This window comes from Stenella coeruleoalba (genome assembly GCF_951394435.1).
Source record: "Stenella coeruleoalba genome assembly, chromosome: 19".
Taxonomy (NCBI): domain Eukaryota; kingdom Metazoa; phylum Chordata; class Mammalia; order Artiodactyla; family Delphinidae; genus Stenella; species Stenella coeruleoalba.
The window spans coordinates 54,261,237-54,280,011 of record NC_137165.1 but is presented as its reverse complement, the minus strand read 5'-3'; the positions used below and the strand labels follow the sequence as shown (position 1 = coordinate 54,280,011).

Here is an 18,775-nt window from a genome sequence, read left to right as displayed (position 1 = left end):
CTCACATATAGCTTGGGCTGAGAACCTTTGCTTCAAAGGTAAGGAATCAGTTCCAGTACGCTTTTTAATTTAATCTGATTTATGAAGAGCAGTAAATTTATATAAAACAGACATCTGATTAAGGCCATCTTAGGCAGGCCTGTTTGGAACATTCTTTGTAAATACTGCCAGAAATTTCCAGAATAACTAGCTCTCCTATTTACTTGTTCGTGTACTTAATAGTTTTGACCAAATCACTGTACTCCACTTTCTGCTGCAACATGGAGATTTGGGGTAAAAGATATGCTATGTAGCTCTGCTGTAACCTTTGCTCCAGAAGACCAACTAAGTTGAAAATGGGATATTAATAAAATTATATTTTTCCCAAAAGATCAACACAGATCAGGATCAAAAGATGCAAAAGGATGGGGCAATGTGAACATCTGCTTATAAAATCATGAAGGCCCATCATTATGATTTTTAAAATACACACTAGGGTCTGTATCAATAAGTAATTTGCTTCAAATTCCCAGGTTAACCTAAAAATCTAAAGAAACAGAAAGACAGATGAAATCTTATAACAAGGAACGGTCTAACAGCTATTTCATGACCTACAGCAGTGGTTTTATGTATTTACTTATTTATTTTTGGCTGTGTTGGGTCTTCGCTGCTGCTCACGGGTTTTGCGGAGAGCGGGGCTACTCTTCCATGCAGTGCGTGGGCTTCTCCTTGCAGTGGCTTCTCTTGTTGTGGAGCATGGGCTCTAGGTGCGCAGGCTTCAGCAGTTGTGGCATGCAGGCTCAGTAGTTGTGGTGCACAGGCTTAGTTGCTCCATGGCATGTGGGATCTTCCCAGACCAGGGCTCGAACCCGTGTCCCCTGCATTAGCAGGCAGATTCTTAACCACTGCATCACCAGGGAAGTCCACAGCAGTGTTTTTTAAACTTTTATAAAGCAGAATCCAAATATATAAAATAGATTAACAGAGCAGCTATGATTGAATCCTGGCCCTCTCCGCTTCCTCCTGTCCTTTGCCACTCTCCAGTTGGTCCTCCTCTTTTTGCACAACCTCAGGGTTCCGTGAAATTTTAAAACCACTGCCCTATATGCATGTCCATTTTCACCTGCTTTTTAAATATAGTTAACAGGAAGAGAATGTGCAGTTGCTTCCACTTCCTTAACTTTGTCTTTAAGCAGTTAAGTGCTCTTTAACTTCCCTTAGTCCCACGCTGCCACCTCCCTACTATATCCAAAGTACTATTCTATTTGTAATTCAATTCAGAAAGCCTAGTAGTAATCGCCTTTCCCAATAGGTTTTTTTTGGGGGGTGGGGTGGGGGGAACTCCCCCAACCAGGGATCGAACCTGTGGCCCCTGCAGTGGAAGGAAGCACAGAGTCTTAACCACTGGACCACCGGAGAAGTCCAATAGGTTTATTGGGTTTTTTTGGCTGCGTTGGGTCTTTGTTGCTGAGCAGGGCTTTCTCTAGTTGCGGCCAGTGGGGATTACTCTTTGTAGCGGTGCGTGGGCTTCCCATTGCAGTGGCTTCTCTTGTTGCAGAGCGTGGGCTCTAAGGGCACAGGCTTCAGTAGTTGCAGCATGAGGGCTCAGTAGCTGCGGCACATGGGCCCTAGAGCGTGCGGGCTTCAGCAGTTGTGGTGTGTGGGCTCAGTAGCTCCTCAGCATGTGGGATCTACCCAGACCAGGCAGGGATCGAACCCATGTCCCCTGCATTGGCAGGCGGATTCTTAACCAATATACCACCAGGGAAGTCCCCCAACAGGTTTTTGCAAACCCAATATTCTCAGAATTTCCTTAGAACACAATCTATTCTGAAGCAGGTGGCAAAAAAGTCGTTATTTAAAAGATGTCAGAAAATGATGAAGGCCCTAATAATTTTTGCTTTAATATAGACAGGAATCCTGTTGGTTTTTACATTTGTTGCTGAGCGTGTGGACAGTTTTATTCAAGAATGCAATGTATAACTTAAAATAGAACAATCTGCTAGTTGTTCTTCATGATTTGTGCCTAAGGACAATAAATAAATTTTAACCAAACACAAAAAAGTGCACTAATGTATCATCTCTTCATTCTCAAGCATGTGTTTGTCTTGAATGTTACCAGCTTTCCACTGCTAGGCAAAGTGTTCTGAGTCCCCCATAATTTCAACCTGCCCCTATTTATTCCAAAAGGCCAGAGGAAATGGGCAATCTACATGGCATCCTTATTGGAACTTACTCTACCTAGAGTCTGCAGTCAGGTTTGAACCAATCTCTTAGAACAGTGGCTTTCGCTGTGATCCAATACACGCATATTAGGTTGACCCATGTGACATGGCAGATATTTGACTATTTTTGACCTACATGTATAGCAGTTACTTATGTTCAACCACAGTTTAATACAGACTCTTAATGTTTTCTATTCCTTATTATTAAAAGAAAATACTGGTCATGTGCTTCTGAACTTGGGTAAGTGACTTAATTAATGAACGGCCCAACAAGTATTTCTAACAAGTTTCACTTCTCAACCCCAGTATTGCAGGGTGCCCCGTAAGTACATCACTCACACATACATTCTGCATCCATCACTCCTAGAGCCAAATTTAGTATGCATCTGTCCATTCTTTTCTTAGCTGCATCTTCACCACAAAAAAAAAAAAAAAAAAAAGGCAGATCAATGCCACCAAGAGAAAAACAACCCAAGGAGTTTATTTTCTCTAAAAATTCATTTGCCATTAAATAAGTCAAATGAACCAACCTAGATGTCTCAAATAAGGAAAATGGTCTGTCATATTCTTGCCTTCTCTTTATCCAAAGTTAAGATAAACAAAATGGCACATACACTGTACTAAGGTCTGATATGCCCCTCTAGTCACTCTGAACTGCAGAGGGAGAGCATGATTCATATTTCCCCATTATTTCCTCCTCCTCTCAGACTAAGAGCTGAATGAGATTATGTGATTTAAATTTGTCTTCTTTCTTCAATTCCAAGCTATTTCTCTAATAAACAAGTTAAAAAAAACACTCTGCACTCCCAATGCAGGGGGCCAGGGTTCGATCCCTGGTCGGGGAACTAGATCCCACATGCATGCCGCAACTAAGGAGTCCGCATGCCACAACTAAAAAAAAGAGCCTGCACGCCGCAATGAAGATCCTGTGTGCTGCAACTAAGACCTTAAATAAATAAATTTTTTTAAAAAAAAGATCTTTAAAATTACAAACATCAAATAACTTAAAAGGGTATGCCTAGAAAAGAATGGGAAAATTCTTGGTATTCCAAATTCTGTAACTTGTTGCAAAATTAGCCACATAATCCGTCTTATAGTATCAACTGCAAAGAAAACAAATATTACATGAAAAGTCTTGGACTTTAAACTGTTTCACAAAGGCCCTAAGGGTGTAGGAAATCCTAAAATGATCTCATACATAGTCACATGTCACTGCTTACAGGGAAATAACACTCCACATTCCAAATAGATTAAATTCCTAACCTGTTTTCCACTGTGAGGCACTCTTTTCATTAGTTAACCACTACACACACCAAAGTCTCATTATATGGTTTTTTGGGGGTTTTTTCCTTGCAGTATGCGGGCCTCTCACTGCCGTGGCCTTTCCCGCCGTGGAGCACAGGCTCCAGACGCGACGCACAGGCTCAGCGGCCATGGCTCACGGGGCCCAGCCACTCCGTGGCACGTGGGATCCTCCCGGATTGGGGCACAAACCCGCGTCCCCTGCATTGGCAGGCGGACTCCCAACCGCTGCGCCACCAGGGAAGCCCCAAAGTCTCATTATAAAACACATATATTTCTTACTACATCCAGGACTAACCCTCAAATCATCACCTAGATAATCAAAATGTTGAAGCATCTTGTGGATGGGCCCTTTGCTTCTTAAAGTATTGGAGAATCATTAAAACCCTGAGGATTGTTTTTCCTTAAAAAGGAAAAAAGACCTTTCCCTTTTGTTTTTCCTTAAAAAAATTCGTTAGAGCACAATTTAGTATTAAGCATTTATTTAAAAACCTAGGGGCTTCCCTGGTGGCGCAGTGGTTGAGAGTCTGCCTGCCAATGCAGGGGACACAGGTTCGAGCCCTGCTCCGGGAAGATCCCACATGCCACGGAGCAACTAAGCCCGTGCACCACAACTACTGAGCCTGCGCTCTAGAGCCTGCAAGCCACAACCATTGAAGCCCGCGTGCTACAACTACTGAAGCCCGTGCGCCTAGAGCCTGTGCTCCACAACAAGAGAAGCCACCGCAATAAGCCCGCACACCACCACGAAAAGTAGCCCCCGCTCGGCGCAACTAGAGAAAGCCCACGTGCCGCAACAAAGACCCAACGCAGCCAAAAATAAATTTAATTAATTAATAAAAACCGAATGAGGGACTTCCCTGGTGGTCCAGTGGTTAAGACTCTGCACTTCTAATGCAAGGGGCATGGGTTTGACCCTTGGTCAGGGAACTAAGATCCCACATGCTGTGCAGTGTGGCCAAAAAAAAATAAAAAACAAACAAACCAAAAAGTTTAAAAAAAAACCTAATGAGACAAAGATTGTATTCAGTTTTTAAAATGAATAGAAAATGCAGGCCAATTGGTAGGGATTATGGTATTCAGTTGAAGCCTCAGCATCCTACGGCAGAGCCCTTACTTCACGCTGAAAATAAGTTTTATTTAAAATTAAAGAGTTCAGTATGTGGTAGTTAGAACATATATTATCTCATTTAATCTTCACCATAACGTACTTAACTCTTAAGAGTTGTGAGAATGCCTCGCAGAGCTGCTTCTCAACTCAATATTGCTCTGAAAATACACTTCTGGGGGTAGGGCCCAGGCACTGCTATTTTTTAAAAGCTCACTAGGGGGATTCTAGTGCAAAACCATGATCCAGAATCACTATTAGTCATACTCAAAAGCAGCAGCACCCTAACTCAAAAATAACCCTGAGTGGCACAGCTGGCCCTCTCCAATACCCTATGGCCCCCACAGAGACCTTGGAAAAAACTTTCCAACAGGCTGCCCTCAAATCCTGGGATTCCATTATCTTACTGACCTCCTGGTATCAATTTCCTACATAATTACACACTTTGACTCAAGTCTCCAATTTCTCCTCAAACTATGTTTACTTCTTCCCATGTTCCATTCAACATCATCCCCTTTAGACAGAATGTAATCTGATCATCCAATTAATTTCTGTGAGAACATAAACAAGGAAAACAATGAGCCAAATAACCTGACAGTCCTATTTCTGGGAAGCTGCTAATACCTTTTGTTTTGGCCTCTAGCAGCTTGGATGAATATGAGAGGTGCTTGAGAATAAAATTTATCTCCCTATACAGATTGGGTTCACTTAGGTACTATTTGCTACTTTTAAGATACAAACATGTCGGATATGTAAGCACAAACTTAAAAGAGTTTAGTCAAATTGTCCTAACAGTTACCCAAAAGAGCAGTGTAACTCCCATCATTTGAACCTCCCCTCTCAAGCCAAAAAAATTAAAATGCTACAATTACTTTCAGCATTTTCAACAATCCGCTTATTTTCAAAGGGTTTTTTAAAAAGTTCTCTGTAAGCTTTCCCATAAAATATTTGCCTTTTTGGTGGTAATTTATGTGAAATAGGCAAGGGCAACAATCAAAAGTTCACTTAAGAATAAGGTAAATCTTAATTATACATTGACCCAAACATCAATAAGCTACAACATACTATATTATGAAACAGTGCCTTTTCCACACATTTCCCTATGGCTTTTAAAATTCTACCGAAAGTTTTTCTAGTATGAAAGAATTTAAAAGTTCCCCCAACATGGCGAAAGCTCAGACATGACATTAGTTCCCTCTGGTTAAACAAGAACCCAGTTGAAGAATCCTTCCTTAATAAAGTTCTCTGGCTTGAATTTCAATCCTAACTTTAATTTTGGGGACAACAAAATTCCAGTACTTAATAGTACCTAGAGCAAGAGAAATGTACTTACCCGATATCTAAGAATTCTTGGGGGCAGGCTTCTCACACTATTTCACAATATAAATTGTAAAAATAGGTTGGCAGCACTACACATATAGGAAAATAAAACTTCAGTTGATTCAAGATTAACTCACATATACACAGAGCCAAAAACCTACGTAATTCCTGCTGTCTCTGGGGAAGCTTATTCACTATAGAAATGGGGAATGTAAAAAAGACTATATTGCAACAGAGGTAGAGTGAATTAAGTGAATGACAAGGCATGATAGCTCATGGGGACTTGATCCAAAAAGGCCACATTGTTAGGCAGTAAGGGTGGGAATTCAGTCTCTTGTAAACCATTATTGGAAAATTCAATTAACAGGCATCAGAAAACCTAACCTCTAAGTTCCAGTTTCATAGCCATCTAACTATGTGACGAATAACCCTCTAGACCTCAGCCTTGTCATTTTTAAAACAGGGGTTAGAACTAGATAATCTTTACATATCTTTCCAGCTCCAATATTCTGTTTATTGGTTCTGTAGTTGTTATCTTTCCCCATACAACTGAATTTAAGAACTGTAGTGATCTGCATATTTAAGGCTGTAAGAATGGGTATACGTAGGTAAATATTTTCTGTCCCTCAACATCCTCAAATAAGGAACAAAAACTGTTTTAGGTTAGGGAGTATTTACCACCAGACAAAATGAGGACTAGAATGGTCAAGTGATTTATCAGCAGAGTCAGCAAAATGAGAACTTTTTCTTAGCTGCGGGTACTCACCCACTCTGCCTCAGGACATTCCTTGCTAGTCATTTATATAACTGTTATTCCCTGTTTTGCATTAGTCTGTCAGAAATGCAAAGTAGCTTTATTTCTTCCTTGAAATGTAACTTCTAGTAGGCCTATTCAGGTCATGTTTTTCTCTAAGCTTCAACTTTCTATTTAATATTCCTCAGAATAAAGAAAACAGCTCATTTTAAACAAGAAGTTTATTTAAACAACAAGACGCTTGACTTGAAGGGAAAACTATCTAGGATTCATTTCTTTTAGAGTAATTTATCCCTACTTAAAGACAGATTGCCCTACATGTAACAGCTACGTACAAAAAAGTTATAAAATTGTCCTTGGTTTTACAATGATAAATGAAAAACATTAAAATTCTCCAATCGAACAAGGTATGCAAGAATTTTTATGTTGTTCTTTTTTTGTTAAACAGTGAGAGCAAAATAACTTACTGGAATATAAAGATAAGAGCATTTGAGCATGCCACTAATGGAGAAAAGGGGGTATCTTCACAGAACCAGTATTTTTCCCCATTCCATCTCCATTTGATGTCGATCAAAACATACCGTTGGCCATTTAGTTAAAAAAAAAAAAATGCAATATGCTTGTGCACATACACCAGTTACTTTATGTACAATAAAGGAATGGGGAAGGGGAAAATGAAAGAATAGAGAAACTATACTGTAGTAGTCAGGATGTGGTGGAACCAAATTGCAGTTTTCTAATTGAGAATGTCTTCTTGGTCTGGAGGAACAGAATTCTGGAGTAAAGTAGCAGGTTCCCTTTTTAGTAGACACCTCCTGTCTGCTGCTGGAACACATCAATTGTATCTTCATCCTCCATTTCCAACTAGCATAAATGAGAAAAAAAACAATCGGCCATTGGTTATTTAGCTCTTAAAATTTATAACTATCAGACTTAAATAGCCTGAAAATCTGCACGAGTTCCACCCAGTTCCAGTGTTCATTATTTTAGATGTCCCACAGCTTAAAGTAGCGTAAGACTTAGGTTTAAATAATTTTTCACTTGGTCTTTTTTATGAAGATTACAGAAAATTGAATTTTTAAGTTAAAAAGCTGAGTATGTCCGTAAGTTAAATCATCTCACCTTTAATTATTGAAAATAAAACTGATGTGTATAAAGGCTCTCACTGCAATGTTGTTTAGATGAGCAAAAAACTGAAAATAACCAAAATATCAAAACCCCCAAAAATATAGTACATGCATACATGAAATACCATGTACCTATTATTAAAGAATAAGTAGATTTACACATGCAGAAATGGAAATATCCCTTAGATACGGTATTAGGCTAAAAAATTTTAAAACTAGGCAGCGAACAGCTTATAGTATTATATTTGTATATATATTTTTAAGTTTGTGTGTATGTGTATAATATGACTATATCTTTGCCTATGCAAAAAACAGTGGTTACCACTATGTAGTAAGAAGAGGAGCATAGAGGTGGGACAGGGAGGGTGGGAGGGAGGGAGACGCAAGAGGGAAGAGATATGGGAATATATGTATATGTATAACTGATTCCCTTTGTTATAAAGCAGAAACTAACACACCATTGTAAAGCAATTATACTCCAATAATGATGTTAAAAAACAAAAAAAGGAGCATGAGCAAAAACAGACTTGTTAAAAAAAAAATCAAAATTCAAAATGCTATTAAGTTTGCAAGGTTTACTACCCACACATTATACATAAAACCATGTTGATAGCAGGAAGGTCTTGGTACATATGGCAACACTGTAAGGTCAACAAGCTTTGGAACAGTTTATAATGCTGATAATCACCCAAGAAAAATTTTCTAAAAACTGGTAATTTTGAAGATAAAACAACAACCTTGGGCATCTAAAGACAAGAAAGGGAACGTTTCTAATGAAGTTCAAATACAGTAAAGTAGAACTAAAGCATTAAAATATTAATGACTAAGTCTCAATTCTCTATTTGTAAAATGGAATATTCAGTTATGAGAACTAAATGAGTCAAAGAAAGTGAAGTACTTAAGAGAATGAGTATGTAACAATTATACTGCTATTAAAATTGGCTGCTAAGCAGATGTTCTAATTTATACAATTCTGCTATTTAATAAGTACGGGAAGAACAATTCTAAAATGAATCAATTTCACTCTAAAATAAATTCAATTCCAAATACTAAAATGAGGTCAATTCCAAATTCAATTTGAAGATTTTATGAATGCAGTACTGAACAAATCCTCCTCAGGTTTAATTATTTGCAGCTAGCATAATAGACAAGTCCCAGAACTTTTTTTTGGTGGTGGGTGAGGGCTTCAAAAAACAGAAAATACATTACCATCAGAGTTTAGCATAATGGGTTCTTTTTATTCTTTTAAATCCATCAGCCTATCCACTGAAATGAAACTACTGGAATGTTTTTCAATTTTATAGTGAAACTTTAAATGCCTTCAAAGGATACAAGAGAGCTTTCTCTCTCTCTCATTCATCAAGAGAATTCAGCTCCTCCTTGTGGCTACATACTATAATTGCTTCTTAGAGACTCATCAACAGAAATTTCTTCAAAATATTCTTCCCTCAAGTATAACTCATAGATATTTCAAGTTTTTGAAGATTATCAACAAAACCACAATCTGGATTTTCTGCTTCACTCATACCATATTTATCACTTTCTAGTTTTTATGGGGTGATAAAACAAATTCAAAAGGACAAGGGCTCCAATTTAAAATTTCTGCTATCAAAGTTTTTTCCCCCAAAACAGAATGTCTTAAATGGAATTTCAGAAGGTAAAAAGAAACAAAAAGTTTCTGCTAAAGAAGATAGCCCAGCCGATCCCCTACAAAGTGACAGAACAACTGAAGTAATAAGTAAAGAGATTAAGGGATCAGACAACACCTTTTGTAGTAAGGGTTTGGAAAGCCACCAAATAATAATCAACAGCCCTGTGAAATAATAATCAACAGCCCTGTGAAACATAAGCTATCAAGAGACTTGCAGTTAGAGCCACTAGATTCTCTTCAGTTCAGAAGTATAGGTACAAGAGAATTCATGAGGGGCTAAAATGGTTAGGATAAACAGCCAACCAATCGCTTATGGGGAACCCGGGGTATGATTTAGAGCTGCAGCAATGAAAACAAAAGGAAAACAACATTCTGAAGTAACAAACAGGAATTTTATTTATTTTTTTCCAAATAATGCTGGCAAGAAGAAAAATATGGATTAAAGTAAAACGACCTACTAGTTTTACTAAGTGATAACTGAATATTTAAAAACCATTGGCACTTCCTGAATCTATTTTTTCTTTCTATTCCCTTTTGGCCATATTTTACACAGCTTTGAACTCTGGTAAAGAACTATAGGGCTTCCCTGGTGGCGCAGTGGTTGAGAGTCCGCCTGCCAATGCAGGGGACGCGGGTTCGTGCCCCGGTCCGGGAAGATCCCACATGCCGCGGAGCGGCTGGGCCCGTGAGCCATGGCTGCTGAGCCTGCGTGTCCGGAGCCTGTGCTCCGCAACGGGAGAGGCCACAACAGTGAGAGGCCCGCATACAGGAAAAAAAAGAAGAAAAAAAAGAACTATATTCCGATGACTAGAAGTTCACAAATTAATAAACAAAGCTGTTGAGAAAATTATAAAAAACATTGGTTTTTCTAGTTAGCACAAAGACATTTTTACCTGTGCAGGTGTGTCTGTTTCATTGATTGGCTGCCCGTCAAATCGGAATCTGATCTGCCTCATTGACAAACCCTGGACAAAGAGTTTAAAAGCAATAAGAATGCAAAGAAACAGTAAGAACTAAAACTACATGCATATTTGGCCATGAATATATTTAAAAGAGAGACCTAAATAAATGATCATCAATATGTTAACATTTCTATATTGGTTAAATGATTTGGAGTGATTTTCACTTTCTTTAAACTATACTATGTTTGATTTTCATTGGAAAAATGATTTTTCTTAAAAAGGACTGGAAAAAAAAAAAAGGCTGTTTTTGAGAGCCATAGCTACTTTTGAGACCATAGCTACTTCAAGCTTGAACAGATCATACCTTGAGTCAAACAGTGCATTTAAATGAGTTAGATACTAAAAGGAAATTTGAAGCAACAGATGCACATGTCAACATTCCTCAACGCACATTAAAAAGCGCTCCAAAAACAAACACATAACAAAACCCATTAATAATATGAAAACTGAAGTCACCTAAAAAAGGTGTAATGATTAAAATAAAACTTTGCCTAAAAGCTACCTTCCCTTCTTGTCTATCCAAACAACTCCTACCACTATGTAAGAGTAACCTAAGCCCCAGCCCAGCACAATACTAGCAACACCACAGGCATATTCAAGTTCTTATCCTTGGGCAGTGAGTACATTTACAGCAAAACACAAGGCAATAACTGGTCCCTAAAACCATCTATAAGACCACAATCCACATCCAAGAAAATCCTGGAACAGCTCTAAAGAAGCACCTGCTTTTTTCTGCTTAGTACTTTCCTAAGCCTGCAATTGTTAGTCAACCTTGTACTAGAAAATAAGCTCCAGTAGGGACAGAAATCTAAACTTAGTTACATACTGTATATCTTGCACATGGTAGGTGCTAGATACTGATGGAATAAAATGGATGAAAAGCAGTATCTAAATATGCTTCATTTTCTGTTTTTATTTGAAAATAAACCTAAAGCTAAGTTGAGGAGAAGCTTTATTACAAAAAGGGAGTGTCAAGAAATTTTTATGTGCATTTAAGGAGATAAATGAGCTTAAATATGCCCCTTTCTGCAAAGGGGACTCCACTATTAAGAATCACCTACCTGACATAGGGGTGGGGAGAAGGGGAAAAGAGCAAAATAGTAAAGTTGCTGGTAACCGCAACCAAATGAGGACAAGATTTCTTTGGAGGTATGCTGTGAATATTTTAACTTGAAAAATACCTTTCTTGGAAGCATCTTACACAAAGCCATTCCTGTATCATGCTCAAATTACAAACTATAATTCTCGTTACAAAAACTCCCAGTTTTAATTGATATTTAAGAGAAAATTAAACTGAGTTCCTAGAACTAAAAATATTGAAATAAAGTGTTCAATGAACACTTGTTTAACAACTGTATTCCCTTATTTAACAAGGATTCACTGAATTGGTCTTTAAAACTACCTGTCACGTGAAAATCATACTGCTTTCCTTTAAAATTCTAGTCTTTGAGACTTCCCTAATCCAGCGGTTAAGACTCCAACGCTCCCAATGCTGGGGGCCCAGGTTCGATCCCTGGTCTGGGAACTAGATCCTACATGCCACAACTAAAGATCTCGCATGCCATAACTAAAAAGATCCCACACGCTGCAACAAAAATCCCACATGCCGCAACTAAGACCCGGTGCAGATAGATAGATACATAGGTAAATAAATAAACGTTGAACAAAACACAACACAACACTCTGGTCTTTGACACATACCACTTCCAGACTAGCCCTTGTCTTACGGAATACAAGCAATCCCCCACCAGGTAGGTGACAGCCATAACCTAATTCATTCCTCATGACTTTCAAATTTAGTTTGCAATTACACAAAGTAACCAAGAATTCAATACCAAGCCATTAATACTAAGTATTATCTACTTACAAACACTCCATTGGAGACTCTGCTTCAACAAAACTCTTAGCATCTTCTATATGCTGGGTTCTTCCTTCACTACATCCAATGGCGTGGCCATTCAAAATAAGGGCGAAGGGAAGGCAGGGCCAGTAGAACACAAGCAAATTGTATTCCTTTATTGACACCTGTTTTTACGCTTTTCCTTATCAATAAAAGCTATTTTGCTAGAGATCAAAAGTCCAAAATTCAGGAAACTTGCCTTTAAGATTCTATAAACCATGTAAATTCAAACAATGAATTTGCATTAAACCAGTATTTGGTTTCCTCTTCTGTATAAATCTCATCCCTGAGCTTTAAAGTTGTGCTCCAGAAGAGATGTGTGAGGTTCTCTCTTTGGGACCCCATTTCTTCATTTCACAAAAACGAACTGGACTAAACCAATTATTCTGTGCTCTCTGAAACCACCTGACAATCTAGTAAACAATGTTGGGGTAGATTTACACTAGAATGGAATAGTATGCTCTCAATCAGTTGCCTGAAGGATATGTGGCTGATATAAAGTGGGCAAAGTCTAACTCTACATGTGAATGAGAAACTTACTTAGAAACCAACCTACAGAAACACTAGGTTTGAATGTTCTCTATTCTTTTACAAGCATTTGAACACATTCTATATGCTGAGCACTGGTCTAGGCTCTAGAAAAATAGTCATATAATAAAACAGCCCTATGCTCATGAAGCTTACACTTTAGTGCAGAGAGATAAATACAGACAATAATCAATGCAAAACAACAAATCAAAACAAACAAAAAAGAGTGAGAGGACCCAGTGATGGCAACAGGGGCACTTTGAATTAATCAGAGAAGTCCCTGAGGTAGTAGTTAATCAGGAATAGAATAAAAATGGTTGCGGGCTCAGCACTATGCAATGGAAATATGTCAGCCACATATGGTAGTTTTCTAGTTGCCACATTAAAAAGTTAAAAATAAGGTAAAAGTCTGATAAAAGTTTTAATTCAACATATTTAAAAATACTACCATTTCAACATATAATCAACATTTTAAAAATTGAGATATTTAACTTTTCTCACACCAAGTTTTCAAAATCTGGCATTCATTTTACACTTTACAGCACATCTCAATTTGGACTAGCCACACTTCAAGTGGTAAACACTCACACGTGGCTTGTGGCTACTGTGCTGGACCAAGTTTAAATAGAGAACAGAATTCGCTGATGGATTTTATTTGTTATGATGCATCATCAAGGAGGACCCGAAGGTTTTGACAACTAGATGCAGAATGGTGCTATTTACTGAGTGGGGACAACAGAGAAAGATTTCTAGTAGAATCAAGAGTCCTGCTTTGCATGTTCAGTTTTAGATGCCTATTAGGCATTCACTGGAACTCCTCCAGAGATCCAATACCAAATGAGTTCATTAGAAAGTAAATATGAGCATTCAATTAATCTTGATAGGAAATCTTTGGTCAAGAAGTCTCACCTGCCAAAAAAACTTTAGCTATGCAAATCAGATCAGATAAATATTTTAGTTTTTAATAACCTGTAACTACACTTAGAAAGCAGGGAATCAGCCCAATTAGATGATACTTCAACTCCCTTTTCCTCAGAACCAGAGAAACCACTTGAAAAGTAAACAGGGATCTTGTTTCACTCAAAACTCTGAGGTTATCCCCAATTTAAGAGGAAAATGGGAATAAACATCTTTCCAAATTCTTCCTGGATAATATTTTCACATTTGCATTCCAAGAGATATGCAGTGGAATTATATTTTTTATGGATTACCAATGTTCTTTTTCCTCTAGTGCAAGTTAAGAGTGGACCCAACAAGTTTAGTCAAATATAATCCCAATCTTATGCCTAATAATTGAAAAAAATAAAGGAAAACTTTATTTACACTGGGTAATATAGTAGACTTACTTTAACATAGCAGGAAAACTAAAAAATTCTTGATTGACCCACTAACTAGATCTTATAAGACAATTTCCTATAAGGATAATCTAGAATACACAGGATGTGCTTTACTTTTTCTGGCACACAGTATAATGCCCCAGCACATAGGCATCTGGTTAAAAAAAAAAAAAAAAAAAGATAAAAAGCTCTTTTGGGGGCCCTACAGGAAATATGGGAAGTCTTAAATATGACCATTTTAGGATGGACAGAGAGTATCAATAGATGTATATAGTAAATTGGTAACAGTTAATCTAGGCAGTAGACTGATGGGTATTCAGTGTAAACTTTTTTCTCTAAGTTTGAAAATTTTCATAGTCAATGTTGAAGAATATGACCATTTAAAAGCTAAAATTTAATAGTAATTAGAGAAAAGTTAGGATATGCAGAGAATTTTGTTGAAAGTCACCAAATCTAAGCATGAATTTCTATGTTGTATAAGGTTTTGCTACATAAACATTCTACAAAATGATTACCTTTTCAAATTCCCCTGGAACCTGAAGGAGTACTAGTATTCAAATATGGTAGATACCAGTGCAAAAATTCTTTAGCACAATTAATAAGTACATATTTACTGTTAGGGGATTTCACCAGAATTCTTCAAATGAAAGTACACTGAAGGGCATATCTTTGTAAGGAACTATGAAAAAGTTTTTGAAGATAAAAAATTATAACCACAGTACTCTTATTATCTTATAAATAAACTAGGCATAAAATAAAGCTTCAAACTCAAAAAGAAGTTTAAATCTTCAGTTTAAGAAGCCCTTCAGTCTCATGGAGAAGGCCCAAGTATCAACTCAAACTCAATTTCCCAACTTGTAGAGGTTTTAACCTTACTCTGTTTTGAACCTATTTTTAGGAGGTGAATTTGCAATGTAGACAAGTTGTTTTGGTCTAATAAAATAATTTTCCAAATTTTTATATATTATACATCCAGGGTTGAACAAGAAAAATACTTCTGCCACGTTACTGTTGGATTAACTGATCTACCAGAGTTTCTGTTATACTTGCAAAAGTCATCTTTAAAATTACCTTTGTATTGTTACAGACTCAACATCACAAAAGGAAGCTTCTTTGTCTTAAAGTTTACATTTACCTCCCAGCATCTGTTCATTTCTACTTCCTCTTCTGAGCTAAAAAATTTACTGTTTTCTGAGTAAAATTCAAATATCCTTATAATACAGGAATGTGTATGCTTGACTCAGGAGGTTAAATCTCTTGACCTCTACTATTAGTGTAAAAAGAAAATATTACAGTTTTACATGCTTCAGGAAAACTGCAATGTCCTTAAACCCACATTTACTCCCAAATTGGTTAAAACACCCGAAATAAATTGTTTTGACACAAGACAAATTTTTAATTGTTAAAAAAGAGCCTGACAAGAAATTTTACCAAGTTCGTTCTTATTTTCTTATAAAAGTAAAATTACATCCCCTTGGGAACAAACCAAATTATTGTGAAAATAATTTGATGCATTTCTGGCATAGAACTAGAATCATATGTGATATTAACCACCCTAAGGGATTTTATGAAGAATCAACAAACCAAGTGTATAATAAAATTGTGATATATCAAGTATATAAGTACATATTCATTCTACCAAAGATAATCTATTGATATATTATGCTGGTTTCTATTCTCAAGAAAAAAAGGTTTGTTTTTTTTAAATACGTTTTATTCAGTGGAAGTATACAAGTCAGTTCCTCACCTGTCGTTCACAATAGGCTTTCATTAGTTTACTAAGTGGTGTATGCCTCTTAATCTTAAACTGCACCACAGAACCATCCTGCCCCGCCACCTTCAAATTAATATGATCGTTGTTCTCAGTCTTGACTCCTTCCTGTTGAAAGAAAAATAAAAGTAGAATTTGGAAAATGTGAAGAACAAACACCTTTTAAAGCAGCAGCAGCCCAAGTTGCTTCAGAAATCAACAGGTTTCTCATTCTTATAACAGAGCATACAGCTGTTTGCAGCTGCTGAAATCAATCTGAAAGATAAGAAACCCTGAAGCAACAATATTAAATAGATGTCACAGAAACAGAAAAGCAGCCTACATCCAATACTATCAGTGTCGACAACTGGTTTTTAAAGATGGATCTCCCTCAATTTACTGCAATGCCCTCTTGAATCTGAGTTTTTTTAAATGACATATATTGTATTACACTCAAAATGTCTTTCCTCTAAAAAGATTAAAAATAAGCATCCTTTCTCTTTCCAAAATGCTTTGAGTACAGAATGCAAGAAAAATCTAGAGCTTGAAATTCAAAACTCATTACAAATCTCATTAAAAAGTTACCAAATTCAGCTTAATAACAAATCTCAAGCTACATTAAAAAAAAAAAACCACCTAATTGAGGAATATCCTTTGATTCTCTCCCAAGCAGCGGTAATAACTCAGAACCACTATTATTGTTCGCCTCTATGAGCAGCTTCATTTTTGTTTATTTTTAGTTATGAGCTTATTCTCCCCTCCCCTTTGTTGTCATGAGTCAAATGCACAGTTTTATTCCTTGTAGATTTATTCCACAAGTCTTCCTTGTAGATTTTTACCCAATCTGAAGTTCATCAAAATCAAGTGTAGAAGGAATTCTGTAGCCCCTAAATCACTTCAGAATGGACAGGGGGGGGGTCACAAAACAAACCAAAAGAAAGTCCCGTGTGCCAGGAAGAAGTGTGTACCCGAGTCCTCCAGGGAAAAGCCTCCTGGAGCCTCAAAACCCGCGTTGAAAAGTTAAGCCCTACGAAGTCTCTCTGCTCGTACATCTGCCTGCAACTTCTCGAAACCACATGGTCTCGGCAGGTTAGGGGTTATTTGGCACCCAGGGAAAAGCCACTGCCCATTCCGACAAAAAATGTGGGAAATACTCCCCGGGAATCCCCCAACCCCGGTCCCTCACGACGGCCGACGGGCATCCGGCTTCCAACCCATCAGCAGCCCATTGATTCGCCCCGAACCCTCAACCGGCCAGTGCGGCCCGGGGCAGGGGTCCCCAGATGCCCGCGGCCCCCACCCCGGAGGGGGGAAGCCCGGGGAGGAGGGAACTCCTCGCCACCGCCAAGGCGGCAACACCCGCCGCGGCCCGGCGCGGGGTCCGCCGAGGGTGGGGACACCGCGCGCCCTAACGCCCCTCGTCACGCTCGCCCGGCCAGCAGGGCCCAAGAAGCCCAGCTCGCGGCCGGTGGGCCAGCGGGTGTCCGCGATTCGCCAGCCCAACTCGCGCCCGGCGCGCACTCCGAGGCGGCCGGGGGCGGGGGAGGGCGGTGGGGCCTCCTCCCGCGCGGGAGGGAGGAAGAGGGGAGGGAAGAAAATGGCGCGGAGCGCCGGGGCCTGAGCCGCGGCCGCCCCGTGGGGGGCCCGGGAAGGCGCGGGGAGCCCGCGGCGGGCTCGGGCCGGACCCCGGCCCGCGCCGTGACCCCGGCCGCGCGGCGAGGCGCGGAGGACGGCGCCGAGCTCACCTTGGGCTTTTCGTCGGCCATGGCGAGCGCCGGAGTCTCCTCAGCTGCCGCTTCACAAAAGAGGTACCAGGTCCGCACCGAACGAGCACACAAGCAGCACCAGGAGCGGCAGAAGAAGGAGGCGGCAGCGGTGGAGGAGGGAGAGGGCGCGCGCACGTTGTGCGCTCCCTCCCCCCATCCTGCGTGCGCGAGCCCGAGCCGCCGGGGCTCCTCATTGGTTGCCGCCTCGCGGGAGCGCGCAACGCTTACATAACCACCGCCAGCCCCCGCCCCGCACCGCCCCAGCGTGGGCCCGGCGCCCGCCAGGCCGGCGGGAAGAGGCGCGGACACGCGCACCCGGGCCGTCGCGGGGGCGCGCCTGGCTCTGGGCGGGGCTGTATTGTCCTCCTTCTGTGGTGGAGCTTAATCAAAATGGCTTCCAGCTGGTCCTCGTTGGGGACTGGGAGGCTTGAGGCCTAGACGTGACACACAAGCCGGGGAAGGCAGACTGACTAGACGAGGAAGGGGGAGCCTAAATCAAAGCCCCAGCACGAGGTTCTGGGAAAATAACCTCTCATTCGGTGGCCCAAATACAGCTTTCCTCAGGGTCAGAGGAACATCACACTTCCTCTCAGTCAGCCTCTCTTCCCTCGGATTTTAAAGCTTCAGCCTCAACCCGCTTCCCACCAGGCTCTTGCCTTAGTGCCGTGACTACTTCCGTCCTGCTGGAAACCCTGTACTTTGACTAGCTGAAGGAAAAGGTTCATCCTACAAACTCCTTACTCATTGCCTGGCTCCCAACCTCCTAGAGGAAGCAAAATCCATCAGAGAAGCACCCGATATCAAGCTTCCAAACCAATCGATCACTTCCTCCTCACATCCGTTCAGAAATAGAAGTAGGTCCCTCTTGTCTTAAGCACAATCGTAACATCTGTGCCGTGGATGTCCCCCACTCCTCTCGGTAGGTTTTATTGATTATGTCCTTTATTTTCTTCCACTCGCACATTAGCCGTTACCGTAGAAAAAGACTCTCAATTCTACTTCCTTCTGAAGTTACCACCGTATCTCTCTCCATTCTTGGCCAAATAGCTTGAAAAAAATGTGCACG

General features: G+C 39.8%; 1 protein-coding gene across 1 annotated transcript; it reads right to left on the bottom strand.

The window, feature by feature from the left end:
* Positions 1 to 6,894: 6,894 nt before the first annotated feature.
* On the bottom strand, positions 6,895 to 18,002 carry SUMO2 (small ubiquitin like modifier 2). Its single transcript, XM_079906157.1, has 4 exons — positions 17,689 to 18,002; positions 15,941 to 16,072; positions 10,360 to 10,431; positions 6,895 to 7,552 (listed from the first exon to the last, which is right to left on the bottom strand). Exons 1-4 carry the CDS (start codon positions 17,707 to 17,709, stop codon positions 7,490 to 7,492), a joined length of 288 nt encoding a protein of 95 aa, XP_079762283.1. The 5' UTR covers positions 17,710 to 18,002; the 3' UTR covers positions 6,895 to 7,489.
* Positions 18,003 to 18,775: the final 773 nt, after the last annotated feature.